The sequence below is a fragment of the Anguilla rostrata genome, chromosome 1, assembly GCF_018555375.3.
Source record: "Anguilla rostrata isolate EN2019 chromosome 1, ASM1855537v3, whole genome shotgun sequence".
Taxonomy (NCBI): Eukaryota; Metazoa; Chordata; class Actinopteri; order Anguilliformes; family Anguillidae; genus Anguilla; species Anguilla rostrata.
The window spans coordinates 59,364,727-59,381,998 of record NC_057933.1 but is presented as its reverse complement, the minus strand read 5'-3'; the positions used below and the strand labels follow the sequence as shown (position 1 = coordinate 59,381,998).

The 17,272-nt window shown below is 39.8% G+C and overlaps 1 protein-coding gene across 4 annotated transcripts in view; it reads left to right on the top strand.

Moving 5' to 3' along the window:
* Window positions 1-17,272, top strand: part of LOC135260434 (CUB and sushi domain-containing protein 3-like) — a 325,294-nt gene that overhangs the window by 211,832 nt on the left and 96,190 nt on the right. For all 4 annotated transcript variants that reach the window (XM_064345673.1, XM_064345666.1, XM_064345659.1 and 1 more), the window contains exons 26-31: window positions 2,236-2,438; window positions 3,261-3,452; window positions 5,367-5,505; window positions 9,152-9,339; window positions 10,200-10,394; window positions 11,552-11,668. In XM_064345673.1, coding sequence (XP_064201743.1) covers window positions 2,236-2,438; window positions 3,261-3,452; window positions 5,367-5,505; window positions 9,152-9,339; window positions 10,200-10,394; window positions 11,552-11,668 — 1,034 coding nt within the window. The remainder of the gene's footprint in view (window positions 1-2,235; window positions 2,439-3,260; window positions 3,453-5,366; window positions 5,506-9,151; window positions 9,340-10,199; window positions 10,395-11,551; window positions 11,669-17,272) is intronic.

Sequence of the window (17,272 nt, the reverse complement as noted above, 5' to 3'; positions counted from 1 at the left end):
ATATGTAAGGTATAAGCACTTAAGGTATTTTGGCTCAATGCGGAGATAAAGCACTTAGAAGTTGGATGGGTTTCAAAAATTGCAGGACAATTCTCTTAAGGCCCCCCTGTCTTCTGGTAGAACCCGAGGCAAATTCTGAAAAAGAAAACAATGAAAGAGAATATCAGTTTCAGTGTCTGTCAGGGGAGGGTTAGGAGGAAGGAGTGGGTGGAATTGGAGCAAAGAATTGGAGGAGGAGAATTTCAATGGGTGCCTTTTGCTCATCGTCACTGCATAAGCTTCTTTCTATTCCACGCATCGTATGCATCAGAGGCCTGGGGGATATGAAGCTTAAAGACATCCTCTTTATGTATTCTGTTTTTCATTGCTGTGCGGAGGTGAAGCGGCATAACCTTGAGAACAAACAACCAGACCAGTTCTGTGACTAGCCATCACAAATAGATTTGAAGTCAAGGGTTTACTTTCCTGTCCTGAAGCCTAGAAACATGTCCAGGAGCGTTTTCTCACCACCCAAAGGAAACATGTCTTGAAATTCAGCTTAAAATAATAATAAATAATAAAAAAGATTAGAATTCCTGCCTCAGGCTTGCATTTGCAGGATTTTCATTATGGTCTTGTTTTATATTCACAGTACCTCACACCAATATATCATAGCCTGGCCCTATATACATATGTAGCAGTGCCAGGCATCGGTCCAGTAGAGGGAATCAGTGCAATCTAGGGCTAGAGTATCACTCAATATGGAGATTATGAAACACTGGGTGGTGCTTTGGCAGTCAACTTTAAGTCCAACTTTTTCACTGTAATCAGTAAGGTACTGTAAAACTTTTCTGTTATTTACAAAAACAGTTGAAAATCATTTTCTCATCAACCTTTATTCTGAGTGACAGACAGTCTACAAAGTCTCAGACCTTTTGAAAGAATATGGAAGACACAACTGCCTTTGATATTTAAGATGAAATATTTTTTTGTAAAGCTGATTGGAGTTATTAGACATAGGTATATCAATGCTTGACAATTTTCTAAATACTAATAAATACTACCAAGACAAGAATTATCCTGTGGCTTTGTGTCCAATGCTGTAGTTGCCCTGGATTGTGTCCATAATGCCCATCAATGATTAACTACCCACAATGCCAAGTTCGACACTCCCCAATTTAAAAAGCATTAAACTCCCAATTTAAAACCATTCATCAAAAAATAAATATTGTACTTTGACCAGGTTTTCTCAGAAAAAAAGTAAATTTTCATCATGTTAGATAGCTTGTTAATGAGTTAATTCAATGCTTAGCTTTCCATCCGATATATCTAGCAAATTACGGGCCGGGTTCACAGACTAAATCAGACTAAGTCACAAATTAAGTCTAGTCCTTGGCTAAATTCAATTTTGAATAGAGATTTTCCATACAAAACTCACTTTAGTCCAAGTCTACACTTAATTTGTGTCTGTCAAACCGGTCCTATATGTTCTAGGTCGCTTGCTAGTAATGTTTTTTGTTTCATTAGTGAACAGTATAATGACATCCAAGCTATCTTGCGCTTGAGTAAGTACCTTAATTTTTCTCCAATCTGCCTCCAAGGTCACATTGTCAATTTTCCAATCCCATAATATCTTCTCTCTCGATTTTTGATTGTATTGTACACAATTATCAATGTAATTATCATTGTTATTGTATCCTTGATTTGGGCCTTGGTGTCCTATATTTTGGCTGTTGTGCCCAATTAAATTTTGATTTATCAAAGGACAAACTGGCCTTGCCCTGTAAATGGCTTAATCCCCACCCTGTATTGTAACAAAAACAATAAAATGCTATAATTGCAGCTGTAAACTTTAGTTCCAAGGCTAATATCATTCCTGTTAGCTAATAAATACTGCTCATTTTTAGTGAGGGAATTCTTTGAAATTCACTTTTTCTTGCTGCTAAGTTTAAACACACAGACAGTGAAGTCACAACCACATGTTCGCAATTAAGAGGTAATTTCATGCTACATCTCACTGTACATCAATAATCCACCTTGGAGCTTTCTTTCTTGCCTGGCTCATTGTAGCAACAGATGTGGTCAATGATAATTATTACCTTCTTCGGTTGTTAGTCATTAGTCACCTATTTATTCGAGTAATCATGGAGATGGTTTTTTCCCTGCTCACTCTGAACCATGTGATAGAGCCTTCTTGTTGCACTGTCCCTGGAGTGCTCTTGATTTCCAACTCAATATGTCTTCACTCCCACCCAGCCTCCAGTTCTTGGCATTCGATACAGAGGCATCCCATGACATTCTGCGGATTTGGGATGGGCCCGTGGAGAATGAAATGCTCCTGCGGGAGGTGAGCGGGTCCCTGCTCCCGGAGAGAGTCCACAGCACCCTCAACCGGGTCACCATCCACTTTGAGACCGACTTCTATATCAGCAAGTCCGGCTTCGCCATCGAGTTCTCCAGTGAGTCTCTCGACCGGAATACAAAGAACTGAATAACAGCTACTCGTTATTCTTCTGATCCTTTTTTTTTTTTTTTGAATTTTACTCCTGTTTTCTCCATTTGGAATTCCTGATTTGAGTGCATTTTTGCTTTTGCTGAGCCCTCCTCTGTACATTCTGCAAAGTGCATGTGCCGTCCTCTAAAACTCAAAGCAGATGATTCTGTTCATCTGGCAGTCCACCAGTTAAGCTTGCACAGACACTGAGAAGAACATATGTTCTAATTTATGATAGAACATGACACAGATGCTGCGTCAACTGAAATCCCTCCCTTCCTGAGTAAAGCTACAGCCAGTTTTCTGCTGTGCCCAGTCCTTACATCCATTTCACTGCCCAGGCTAAGTAATTCTGAAGCTATTCCTGATTCATTTAAAATGAAAATCTGTTTCCTGCCAAAGTTTTCTGCCATTATTACATTACTTGATATTACATTCAGTTGGCAGACACTCTTATCTACAGCAGCTTAGGGAAGTGGAGAACATGGGTATAATACTAAAGTGCAATATCACCAAGAAGACACATTTATAATCAATGAGCTTAAAGTTAAATAACAAAACTATTAGTATTGTAAACAACCACTATACTGGTTACCTTTCTGTATACAGCTATACATACCTACTGTATACCATTATCCAAAAATAAAATCCACCTAGAAGGAGGATTGGTAAAGATTGTACTTTATTGCAACCTCAGTACGGCAAATAGGTCCTCACCATATACAACCTTGAATGAAATTGTTACCCACAGTGAACTTCTGTAGCTAATTTTATCATTCCATCCCAGGTTCAGTAGCAACAGCCTGCAGAGACCCTGGTGTGCCCATGAATGGCAGTCGCTATGGTGATGGGAAGGAACCTGGTGACACGGTCACCTTTCTCTGTGACCCGGGTTATGAGCTTCAAGGAGAAGCGAAGATTGCATGCATTCAAGTGGAGAATCGATACTACTGGCAGCCTAGTCCTCCTGTCTGCATTGGTGAGTTTTAAAATTATCAGCTGGTCAGTAAATCGGTCAGTCAATTCCTGTGCTGTTTGACAATGGGATGTCTCAGAGAAGTTTATTTGTTTATCTGGTCACTTGAAGAAAATTCTGCATAATGGGTAATCACAGTGTTTTCGAAGCTTAGCTTTTACTTTCTGTCCAATCAATAGATATATTATTGTTTTGTTTCTTAATAGCCTCTTTGGACTTGTTTTCCTCAGGGGTGCAAGGCATTGCAAAGGTTCTGCTCCTCCCACCAGCACAGTGTAAAGTAACTGCCAAGGAACAATAAGAAATATGACAGGCAAATGGATGGTTAGCATTGGCTGTAATCAAAAGACCTGATCATGCATGAATAATAAGCACGAATCAGCAGAAATTCTGTGTACAAAAATCTGATTCTGGCTGCCAGTGTACAGAAACCAGTCTGGCTGTTGTTTGTAGCTGCATTGAATATTTGCTTTGCCTATCTTAGTATTAGCTCAGTAGAATAGTAGGATTGAATTGATTAGCACTCTGTGTGTCTTACCATTGCCCATAGTTATGGGGATTTTGAATGGAGCATGATTCTTCAGCACTTGAATTACCTTGAACATCAAAGACTAATTAAAAATGTATCGTTTTGTGGGTCCAGGTCCCATATTCCGATATTCAGCACCAGCCCTGTGTGGGATGTCACACAGTTGGCTTCGGTGTCACCTGGGGACAGAGGTATTCGATTGATAGGGTGTTCCGTGCCTCATCACACAGCTGCTGCACTTGTGGCTAATCAGGCTCCCGCTGTCTGCGTGTGCTTCCTGCATAAGTAGCGCAGGGTTGGGGCAAATTCATTTCCAGTCAGGAAATTAATAGAAATTCTATCTATGAATTGAAAAGTGTCTGTAATGTCGCATGAGGATTTTACATGCATTTCAGAGAGCATGCACTCTCATTCCAGCCATTGTGATTTGATGAAGGATGAAGCGGTTATGAGACTGGCTTACAGCTGTAATTTAAAAAAAAAATGTAGTTTCTTATTTTAGTGACAGTCTAAGAAACAGTTGCCAATGTAAAGTGTGATAATGTTTCATAACATGTTGTTATGCAACCAGAAATAAATTAATATTTAATTTAAAATAGCCTTCAAACTTTGCACTTGAAAAGCATTCATGCTAGCAAATCTCAAGTGCTGTTTTTGCTTTGTATTTATTTACTAATCAACTTAAAAATCAGAGCTTTATCTTGATCTTTAATTTAATTATATGAAAAGGCGCAATTGCAATATTACTCAAAGGGATTTAAAAAATCTATTTTAAATAATATATTTTGTCTTATATAGTCCTGTTCAGGCAATATGAATTTTTTATATTATAATTGAGAATAACTACACCTAATAATAAGAAGAAGAAGAAAAAGAAGAACAAGAAGAAGAACAATAACAAGAACAATAAAAAACTGAATGGTGGGATGGTGGTGAAGTGGATAGCTGTTACCTCACAGCAAGAAGGTCCTGGGCTCAAATCCCAGCTGGGTCCTTACTGTGTGGAGTTTGCATGTCCTCCCTGTGTCCGCGTGGGTTTCATCCTGGTACTCTGGTTTCCTCCCACAGCCCAAAGCCATGTAGGCAAACTGGATAGTCTAATTTTCCCGTACTTATAGGTATGAGTGCGTGATCGAGTGGCGTATGTGCCTTTGATGAATTGGCGACCTGTCTAGTGAGTATTTCTGTGTTGAGATAGGCTCTAGTCTCTCCATGACCGACCAGATAAGCAGTTAGTAATGTATGATGTAGAAATTGAAGATAGCTATATGTCTCATGACCTTGTTCAGGCATCAGCATTAATGCCAGACTTAATTGTTTGTATGAGTAAAAGTCATAGCTACTGTGTATTTGCTGTGTTATCTATGTGTGTGTGTTTCTCTCCACAGCTCCATGTGGGGGAAATTTGACAGATTCTTCCGGGTTCATCCTATCCCCAAACTTCCCTCACCCTTACCCTCATAGCAAGGACTGCGACTGGCTTATCGCTGTCAATTCTGACTATGTCATATCCCTGGCATTCATCAGGTAATGTAAGATGTCCTTAACTCTTTCCATTCTTTGTTTCTTCAATCATTTCTCTAACTATGGAATACATTGCGAAGTGATTCTAAAACGGATGAGTTTATTGCCAGTGTTCTCTGTTCATGTGGATGTATAGAGCGGTTGATTCAGTGTTTCTAAAATGTATCTGAAGATAACACTTCAGATGTGTTTTATGTAGCATTTATAATAGTGCTTCATCAAAGGTGGGCGATGAGGGCCATATCTGTTTCTGGCTTGCATGCCAACTTATGGCCATAATTACTTCATTAGCCGTAACATTTATGCCATCTGATATTTTCGCTACATTTCTTGGTAAACGCATGAATGACAGCCAAAGACAGTTCTTGATTACCTATATAAAACGGTCTGTTGTGATCTAATCTACTCGTGAACCAGTGTTGGTGTATGCAGCCAATTAGCTCACTTAGCCTGGGTAAATGGTGTAAATAAAAACCTGCATACACACTGGCCCTCCAGGACTGGAATTTCCCACCTTTGTGCTACGTCATTTTTTATAAAATTGTGTTAGTTATTGTAAACTGGGTGTATGCATGCTTAGGGGATAACCAAAGAATAACCAAAAGAATGTAACCAACTTTGTGACTGCAATATAAGGTAATCCGGCTACTCACAATTCTTTGGTCACAGAATGAGCTATGAGTTAAAAGCCGGCTTTTTTTTTTTAAGCTTCACTTTAATGTCTAGTTTTTAGTGTTCAGTGATGCTTCCAATTAAGATAGAAAATAATACTCTTTAAAATTGTTTCCTGTTATAACAGCACTCTTAATTGGACTCGATTTCTATTTAAACTTTGCAGTGTAGGGTTAGGACCAACAGCTAAGAACTCCGCAGGCAGTTAGAGGCTGAGACAGGAAGGAGCTCGCAGTGGCAGACTTGAGTTACTGTGGCCTCTTTGATGTGCTGCCAGGCCTCTCAGTTTTAAAGTTACCAACACCTCAAATCTGCACTGTCAAAAAAAGAAGAAAAATTAGCTCTCTACTGAACCTTCCATCAGAAGCTGACATTTCCTCTGGGTGTGAGCTGGCTGACGGCGCTGGAGCTAGAGAGTCCTGATGCATGACCCGCTGTCTGCCTGGAGCTTGAGACGGCAATGGGGTGCGGCGCCAGAGATCTGAGGTCCGGGTTTCTCTCCTTGGAAACCGCGGCTTTGAGAAGGCCGACTGGGCCGGAAACGCAGCCTGCCACTCCGCTGCCAGATCTGTAAACTGCCATGCGGCTCAGAGGAGTCTCTGAGCCCGCTGCACAAGAGCTCTGCAGACACACCGCACCCAAGGCAAATGTCCCCGACAGCTACGATAGTCTCATTATTCGACCCATGCCCCTCAAGTGCCTCGAGTCCGGGGATGAATTGTCCTGCCATTGGCCAGTGACGTGACTGAAATGTAACCAAACTTAGTGTATCATCACGTATCAGGGATAAAGTAATGTGGTATGTGCGCAGTAAAATGCTCAGTGTTGAATTAACTCCCTGTTGGAATTATGTGTACTCTGTTAGAGTTGGATTAACACTGGACATTTTCCTGTGTGTCAAAATAATGTAGGGTATTCTTGTTTCTAACTGCTCAACTAGTGCTTGTTGGTGCGGAAGGGAAAGCACATCACAGTAAGAGTGTGCTTGGTCCTTTCTTTAGCTCAGCTTCCCACTCCTACCTCCTGAGTGCCATGTGGATGAGCAGCGATGTAAAATCAGCTTTATGACACTCCTATGCGTGCACTTCCAGAGCGAGATGATTTGATTACACAATGAATTTCGCATTTGATGAAAATGTGCGTGTTCTCTTGCTCGGTTGGTGTGCGAAAATGAACAACATACGAATGAACATGATGAAAAAACTTCGTAAACAGCGAAAATCTACACTTTTTAAAATCAAATTATTCATTGTGCTATTGATGTGACTGCTCAACATTTTTCAGTCAGGCATGAAGCTGATAACGTGGCTACAGGCAAACGTAACTCTAGTGCAACCAGCCGTTTATTTAGCTGAGTAAATCAATTGCAGCATGGCTGTTTTCCAGATCGAGGTTTGAAATATCCTTTTGGTTCACATGCCTGCTTTCATCTATTCTTTCAGTGAAAAGTTGACCTGATTTACTCAATATCTAAGTAGGAATAAATGTCATCTGTTCTGAAAAAATTGCATGTGAAATTTGCCTTTTCTCAAATGAATGTCATAATTTCACATGCGAATTTAACATTTACACATGTGAATGAAATTCTGACATATGAAAAGAAAACGGGTCACATGAAGTGAAATGTTGGGTGTTCACATTTTTTGTGTAAGTGATAAAATTGCATAAATATTTCATGGGTTATGTAGTTTTGATTTACATTTATCCACTCTCAGATTTTTGCATCCTCAGTGTGAGATATCCCTCAGTTTAATATGCACAAATTTTAAAATAACTCATATTAAACAAGCAAATGCCATCCACTGCATATTTTGGTAAATAGAATACGTGATATGAAGGTGAAAGTAAGGTAACACAGTTTTAAAAAGATACAGCATAACAAAATAATAAAAAATATAAATAGCACAACAGAATAAAATGAATTAACAGCAAGGCTAAAATAATTTGTTTTGAAAAGATTTAAAATGTGTATGTCGCCATTTCTAATGACCTCCACAGCAATAAAAAGTTTTCAATCGTTTCAAAGCCTCAACAGTGAAACCTCAATCTTCTTTTTTTTTTTAGCTTTGCTGGTGGAACATTAAAGAGACAAGCAATGCAATCAAACTTTGTGAAGTGGTTCTGCAGATACAAAACCACTAAATCAGAGTGGGATGTGCTGTAGTCATTTCAGATCTACAGAAATTCAGTTATTGGGAAATTCTACCACATAAGAATTGTTTTTCAGTGTTATTTTCCATTTATTTCATTTTCAGAGCAAACATATTTGACCATAACTGGCACTGAAAAACCTCCACTCATTAAATTCAATATATTTGTATTAGCTATTTCTAGAACATATAGTATGTCAATTAATGAGGAATCTACCCACACAAAGATTTATGTACACTGATATATCTCTAATATTCAAATCAGTCTTGTAGCAGGTAATTAGATCAGATTGAATTAGATCAGTCTCTTTGTAGAAAAAAACCTTTTTGTTATCAATATCCAGGTAGTTTATAAGTAATGAATGCCTCTTGCTGCTTTTCCATCGTTATTCATAGTGTCAGATAATTGCACATTAATGTCATATGTTTTTGTCATTAAATCCTGCCTGGCAACATGTACTGTATGGTAGAAACAATTCAGTCATGTCTGCTCTCTTGTTCTGGAATTTGTTTTTCCTCCAAGTGTTTGCATGAGAAGGGCAGGAAGCCCATATTGAACATGACAGATTCTTAAACATTCTCAGATATGCTAGACATTGCTGTGTCTTTGGATCTAATTAACAAGTCTTCTTATTGATTTATATGTTTGTTTTGTTGGTGCCTATATCCTGGGCAACTTACAGACATTATTGAATTATGCAGAATACACCACTATCTGAAAAGCATCACAGCGATTCCTGTGCAATGCTTTATTATTTGCAACACTCTTGCAGAACATCATTGTCACAACCTGACCTCGGTATACTTCTTTGTTGTCTCTCTCCCAGCTTCAGTATCGAGCCTAACTATGACTTCCTGTACATCTACGATGGTCCAGACAGCAGCAGTCATCTGATTGGTAGCTTTCAGGACAGCAAGCTGCCCGAAAAGATCGAGAGCTCCTCCAACACCATGCACTTAGCCTTCCGCAGCGATGGCTCCGTGAGCTACACAGGATTTCACCTGGAGTACAAAGGTGGGAAAGGGGTCATTTGATATTGCTTGCCTCGACATTTGGTGTTTCTGAAGAGGAACTCTAATCCCTGCTGTTTGCATGTCTGGGGGGGGGGGGGCTAATGTAACATGTTTGCTACTTACAGGTTATTGCAACAAAAGCAGAAGTACTGTCTGCACAGAGAGTGCAATGATGTAATATTATGACTAATATGGATTTTTTTTTATTTCCAATAGCCATGCATTACATATCTGAGGGAATGGAGCCTTTTATCTACTTACCTGTATTCCACTCATTCCAGTGCTCACATTTGTTCACACATGCTAAATATTTAGGAAACAGGCAATTATGACCCATCCATTGTATTTGTATATCATAATCTGCTTAGTTAGAGAAATTATATACAATAATGGGCTGGTTTTCCTGGTTATTTAGACTGCATTAATATAGCAGCAGTAATATGCTGCCATTACTATAATGGATGACTGCAAGATGAGATTGAATAAACATTTAAGAAGGATCTTCAATCACTGTATTAATGGAGAAATCGAAAGTAACATTTAAGTATTGTATATTGTCATCGAAGCCAGCAAAAAATAATTAAACATTGATTTTTGAGTTGAAAGGCATATAAACAACAAAAGCTTAGTGGCTGACAACTATGAGCATTTTTTTTACTTTGAGCAGCCGCAAATTCCAGTTGTCAGTAATATTATGCGATTGCGCCCCATGTTAATGGAACGTCAGTTATTATTCAGTCTTAGCATGGCACTGCTGAGCATTCCCACAGCTTCTGCCTCGGCGCATTCTCCCTCCGCCGTTACTGCACTGCATGTGACATCGTTGGCTGGTGTGGTAATTACTGCTGTGTTCCCATGAAGCCAAGCTGCGGGAATCCTGCTTCGATCCCGGCGGGGTGATGAACGGGACCAGACTGGGGACCGACTACAAGCTGGGATCGTCAGTGACGTTCCGCTGCGCGCCCGGATACGTGCTGCAGGGCTACTCTACCCTCACCTGCATGATGGGGGACGACGGCAGGCCGCAGTGGAACAGGGCCCGGCCGAGTTGCCATGGTAACGGCATGCTACTCTTGGGGTTGTGGGGGGGGCTCCGGGCCCCCAGGTTATCCGCTGCTCTTTAGACCATTTACACTGTCAAGCTTGTTCAATGAAGGCTGTAATTTACTGAACTAGATGATCATAAGCTCTGATTTAAAGGCACCGCCAAGATATGCCGTACATACTGTACCTTACATCGATGGAGCGAACGGCCAGTGGAATCAGGTCAGGGCATAATTATGGAGTTGGAAGAGCATCTTAATCCATCCAGTCAGCTGCCACCTAACATCCCCAGAAGAGGAACGTTTTGTAGACTGTCAGGGTGGAGATCAGGGACAGGGATACAGTTACTGGGCATTCACATGGACAGCATGTGCATACATGTCGGCATGCGTGTGCACACATGTCAGCCTAACGGATGAATGAACCTCAAGCTGAGGAATTCTCTCTTTTTAAGCCCTTTCTTCTTTGTGGCTGCTGAAGGTCCATCACGCAGCTATATAACGCGCAGTACTGCGAGGATGTCCGTGTTAAACGATCCCTGAGCTTTCTCTGCTCGCAGAAAGACTCCCAGCCCCGTGCGCAGTTTTACTGCCTTGTTGTGACTGATTCTGCCCTTGAGTAGCAGGCGATGTCTATCTCTTGATGAACGAGGCTCCCTTTGCTGACATCATGCCCACCTGCCACCTCAGCAGTCTAAGGGGATCATACATCAAAAGCACGTCACCTGCTTCATTAGTAATCCACCCTCAGACAGGAGTGTAAATATGTATATACAATCAAATGAACGAGCAATAAATGGTAAACTCTGGCAAAATACTTTATAAATGATTCATAAAGGGTTTGTTGGCAGGAGACAGCACTTACTTCTGTTAAATGTTTATGGAGGTAATTGACAGAACAAAGCCATTCCAAATGATGACTCAGGTATGGTTTCATGCCTTTTTTTAAAAAATTGTTTTTGTTTTTTTTCCCCCCCCAGAATGACTGAGCATGCATATCTGTTCTAATTGTCCCTTTCGTTTTGAGTTATAATCAAAAGAAGAGGTTTGCATGCCTTCCGGTGGGAGTGTTTCTGCTTCTTCTCTCACAGCAGCCTGAGAGAGTGCCAGTGCTGTCGATTAGCTCTCTCTGTGAGTGCTGAATCCGCCACTTTGCCTTTGTACCCGCAGCTCCTTGTGGAAGTCGGTCCACTGGGACAGAGGGCACAGTCCTGTCACCCAGCTTTCCCCGAAACTACACCGCGGGACACAGCTGCGTCTACGCCATCTCTGTCCCGAGGGAATTCGGTAAGGGCGCCGCGTTTATACTGGTGGCGTCTGATCCCGGTCTTTATAATCCGCTGCCCTGAGGGTTTTAGGGATGCTTTTCAACCATCTGCTCACCGTCACGTGAGACATCGGGTCATCCCGGGTCTCGTCCAGTCAGTATCTTCAGTTTAACCAGTGCGCAGTTAAGCCCTGAGTTCGAACGGGGGCCAGAACCCTGCAGAACGCACTGTGGATGCCGCTGATTTGGACGAATGCAGAATGTTACCCTTTCTTTTCTGTGCTGAGTTACATTCGCAGCAGCCCCTCCCCATGCTGTGCTCAGCTGCAGGAGGAATATTCATTTTTTTTTCCCTGTTTGACTATTTAAGAGCAGTGGTTTGAGAAGGAAAGCATGGTCACCTAGCAACAAGCAACCTGTAAACTAGTTATTTTCTTAAAGAAGGCTTATGCAAGACAGCAACACAGAAAAGCTAATATCAGGATATAAAGGTCCCAGCACATTATGTTATGTATTTGTTTAGAAGATGCCTTTATCTTGCTTATTATTCTGTAAAGCAGAGTGTATTTAATTGTACAATTCCTATGAATCACCCAACTCAGTGGCAAGCCCGATTGAAGCTAAAACCTGATTTGAAGTCTGCATTTTATGGACTTGAAGATCCATTTTCCTTTTGAGTGGCAGTAATGGCCTCTCTCACAGGACTGTGGTCTGTCCATGCCTGGGCTGCATTGCGAAATAGCAGCATATGATACAAGTGTCAAATTACTGTTATGGGAACATCACATAGGGGCTAAAGATTCATGGGATACAATACATCAGGAGACAAATAAGAGAAGCAACAGTACTTATTCAGTGGTGCTTATTTGCTGGTTGCTTGAACACGGAAATATCTTATATAGATGTAAGTACCGAAAGCGATGTGATCCATGTTATTGTTTAAGAAGGGGCAGTGGTGCCAATCATAATACTCTGTTGGGACAGTCTGAGCTAGAGAGCCATTTGTATAACAGTGTTAGTCTGAAGACTAGCTCTTCTGCAAAATGTTCACTTTCGTATTGTTATCGCATGAATTGGAGCACAGCAAGCTTTCACTGTGTCAAAATGATGTGGACGTACACAGTATTAGGTACACTTACTGCAGTCTGAGAGTTGGTAGATCTGTCTTGTATGTGTGATCTCTTTTCAAGGTAAATGTCGAAAATATTATCTTTAACAGTATTTTGTGGAAAATGTTTCTGTCAGACTCATGGAGGGAAGATATTCTGATGCATAGTATGCTTTTTAGAGTGTTGGCCAAAATAATGCAGGATAAAATCATAAAAGTGTCAAGTGTTCCGCAATCTTGACCACTGTCTGTTCAAACAGGTTTCTTAATGGAATGTGAAAATTTGTAGAACAGAATGAAATTGAAGTCATGTATTTCTTTTTTCACCTTTCTTTGCATGTATTCAGTATCATCTTAAAAAAAATCTCTGACAGTATATGTATGTGATTGCTTACTGCTCATTATTGCTTCTTTTGTGCTAAAATGTACTTAGAACAGGCCATTAGATCAGACTGATCTCATATATTTTGATTGAGTACTAGATGATGTCCTCCCTTTGTTTATCAAACAAGATGTCATATCTTCTTAACTACCTTATCTATTCAGCTGTATTCTTGACTAGTTCTGCCAGTCATGTCTATGAGAATGTGTTGCATAGCAGAGAATGAGCACCTGCAGTGGTTAATGATTTCTGGGCACTGATTCCCCCCCCGGTCAAAATAAAACCAGAAGAGGCTCTGGGAACATTTTATGCTAGCATGCTGTTAACCGGTTTCCCACATTATGTGAAGATATGATCTCCAAATTATCCCATCGGAAAAGGAGAGGTTCATAGTTTACATTCTGATTTCCTGTAGACTTGCTTACCGGCTGTCTGCGAGTGCCGCTTTTTTCACCCAGCCTTACTTTTGTCTGGTGAGGTGAACAATTCAATTTAATGAGCCCGCTATGTCAGCCCGTGCACATACAGTAGACGTCAGGCAACCTGAGCAGGGTTTGCACTGTGCTTATCTGAAATATAACAGGCGAAATGGCTTATCTGTTTGTCATACAGCGCGTACCAGGTGTGAAGATTGTTACTCCTCCTACTCTTAGTACTGCTCACCCATCTGTCTGCTGTTGGTATTGTGTACATTTGAAGTGAAGCGCAAGTCTGGTGCTCTCCTGGGTCAGATTTGAATTTAATTTGAATTTTTCATGAGAATAGAATGCTGTTAAAGCCGCACTCCTGCGAAGCTCATGCAATGCTTCATTGTTCTGTCACAGAAAATGATATCAGCAGCATTTCAAACAATGACAGGTTTCATTTGGAAGGGAAATTACTCACAAAGACCCGCTGTTCAGTCTGATTTGCACTCGCGGAGGCCTTTTCCTCTCTGACGGTCCCCCTGGTGATTAAGAAAAAAATGTATAATTACCTCTAAAGTATTACAGTGAGCACTCACCATTTATGCCTCTCAAAGTCTTTGGTGTATGACACAGGCGTGTGTAAGGAGCATTGACCCTGACCCTAAGCCTGCAAGACAATGACAGGTTTATACACTACAGATCTAGTGATAGAAGACTTTAAAAAGTGCTTTAAAAAAAACATCAGCAATGTTTTTTTTTGTTTGTTTGTTTGTTTTAATTGCCTGCTACAATTCTGTTTCTGGGGTTTAATTTTCCAGATGAATCTCAACCTGAATGCAGCAGTTATTTCCATATGAGAAAGGGTAGTAGTTTGCAGTGTGTGAAATGTTCTTTTATCAAGACAAAATTGTCAAAAGCAACGCTGCAGATTTTTAAGTAGTGCTATGGATGTATGCCTCAGGATAGATTGGCTTCACTCCTTTGTCATGTTTTTTCTCAGCTAATCTCCCCTTAAATGTTTGCTAATTCTCCTCCTTATTTTTGATTACTGTTAAATGTTTAATGGAATCAGGCTTACAAAGAAATCCTTTTAAGTATTTATATATAATCTTTGTATACACCGTCCTTATTCCTTACCGACAGACTCCTGTGTGTGTGTCTCATTATTAATAAGTACCTGGTGAGAATAACATACTGTTGCATAACATAGCTTTCAACTCAGAGTATGACGTTATGCATAACTATTGTATAGTATCATAATATGGAAAAAGTGAGAGTAAAAACATAGGATCTACTGACTTTTTGTTGTGTCATCACATTTAGCAGTGGCCATTTTATTTTTAGAATGTATTTTTATTCTCTCATGAAAGTCATTTAAAGTTATTTTCAAACCTCATTTCCTGTTTGTCAGCAGGCCGAAATTTTTAATAGCCTCCTCTCATTACTTAGTGAAGCATCTGTATATTTATTTTAATAACTAAAATCTTGTATTGACGTAAGTGCTGTGGTTATTTATGCAGATGCTATGTTATGAAACATGGTCAGCTATTGATAGGATCATAAAAAATAATGGCTTCATATTAAGCTATTATGATGTGGCTGGCTACCAGTATCAGAGCTTTTAAATCTTAGAAGGAAACTGACATTGAGCATGAAGGCTTCTGTTAGTACTATTCATCATTTTGTAGTTGTGGTTTAATTTTACACCTAACTGAACTTTAGGTTATCTGAAATGCATACGAACGCTTGTGGGACATTGTGGGAATCATGGGATAGTCATCCAGGATCTGAGGGAGAATAGTTTGTGCATGTGGATAGTTATCAAAATCAATTAATTCTATTTTTAATAAGCTCCTTTAGAAAATGGCCATTGCTCCAGAATGGAATTAAAGCATAGAGAGTGGTGTCCTAAAGGCGATTCTTTTGAAATCGAGAGTAAAATCTATGGTTAGTACACAATATCAAATAATTAAAAGAATAAATAATAAGAAGGGTTTGAAGTGGCCTGGTCTGCTTTATATTTGAGCTCGTCCCAGAAGCTATTTGTCTTTTATTTTCATGTCAATATCAAATGTGAGCATCATATTTTGCTACTGTATCCATATCTCAATCTCTCAATTCTCACCTTCACACTGATAATGTACCACCTTCCCTCATCAGTTTCTAACTGAAACGTAAACCAAGAATAATTTTCCAGACCACCCAATACTCTAACAAATAAATCACACATACCCACACACACACACACACACACAGGCACGCATTCACACAAACATGCACTACACACTTGGAAGTACGCTCTCTCACTTCTCTGTCTCTCTCTCTATCTTTTGCACACATGGAGGCAAATACTCTTACAAACAGGAGCTTAAATACTCATACACAATAATCACTGCTTTTGGATCTTACTGTTACATCAAGATCAATGTTGTAAATACCAGTATGTGTTTTGTATAAATATTTTATTATTTCTAAGCACTGACCTATTCATATAATATATATATATCTATATATATATTTTTTTTTTTGGGGGGGGTGGGGTTAATGTCTTCTGTCCACACTCTACCTCCCCTGTGTTCTCTCTACAGCCCTAGTCTAGTGTTTGATTTCCGTTTCTCAGAAATAAACTAATAAATAATCCAAGCTTGGAGCCCAGAAATTTTGGGTTGAAGGCCAGTTTCCCTGGCCACTAGGCCACGTTGTGTTCGAATACAGATGATGTTTTTATAAAGCCACACATTTCCTATTTCCCACAGCTTGCCAGGCATTCATAAGTGCTAAGCCAACCAGTAAAACATCTTGGAGATGCCAAGCAGGTGATTTTTTCTGGGTACAATAATAATGCTCCATTAGTCAGTGGTACTTTTCTGCCCAGCCGCAGCTGGTGCCATATGACATATCCATGAACACATACAATGCAGTTGCCATAGCTATTGTCAATTGATTATTGAGTTATATAATTTGTTGTATAATTCAATGTTTTTTAAATTCTTCTATTTCCAAAACCTCCTCTTCATGTCCTAATATTGGTTAGTAAATTTGATTTCATCCTTAATATTTACCCATGAGAGGTTAGCTGGGGTCAACAGGGTGCTATTATTATGGGCCACCCACAAATGAATTAACATTCACAGCTTATGAGCCTCTTTGAGAAGATGTCATTCATATAAATGTCATTTGAGTTCATTTAATTAGAGGAGCTTAACTTATTACAATAATGAAAAAACAATTTGTAAACACATAGCATTTATTAGGAAGTGACTCATTACAGATGACAGGACTGTCATGTGTATGCAAAGCGTGGCTGTATTCAGTCATTATAGAGGATTTTCGGAGGTAGTCTCCTGTTGCTAGTTCACTGCCGGTCATGTGACCTTGTGGTTGTTGAGTGTGGTCCTTTGCTGCACTCATGCCGATGGAATTATGGTGAGAATCATTGGCTGGTCTTTCACAGGTACCTTTCAGACATTCTCTTTGTTGCAGTTCCTTGCCTGTATGTTGGTGTTGTCTTATTTATTTTGGATTTTTTTTTTTTAAATACAAACATATGCAAAGTACCAGTCAAACTCATCAAGTTGCCACAACTGGCCCAGCATAGATATAGGTGTCTCTCCAAAAGTAAGATATAAAACCAAGATTCTATGACCTTGACTTGCCTTTTTAATCCAAACATATCCAATCTGAGGGTTGGATTACATATGGCGTACTGATGTCACACCTGATTGAT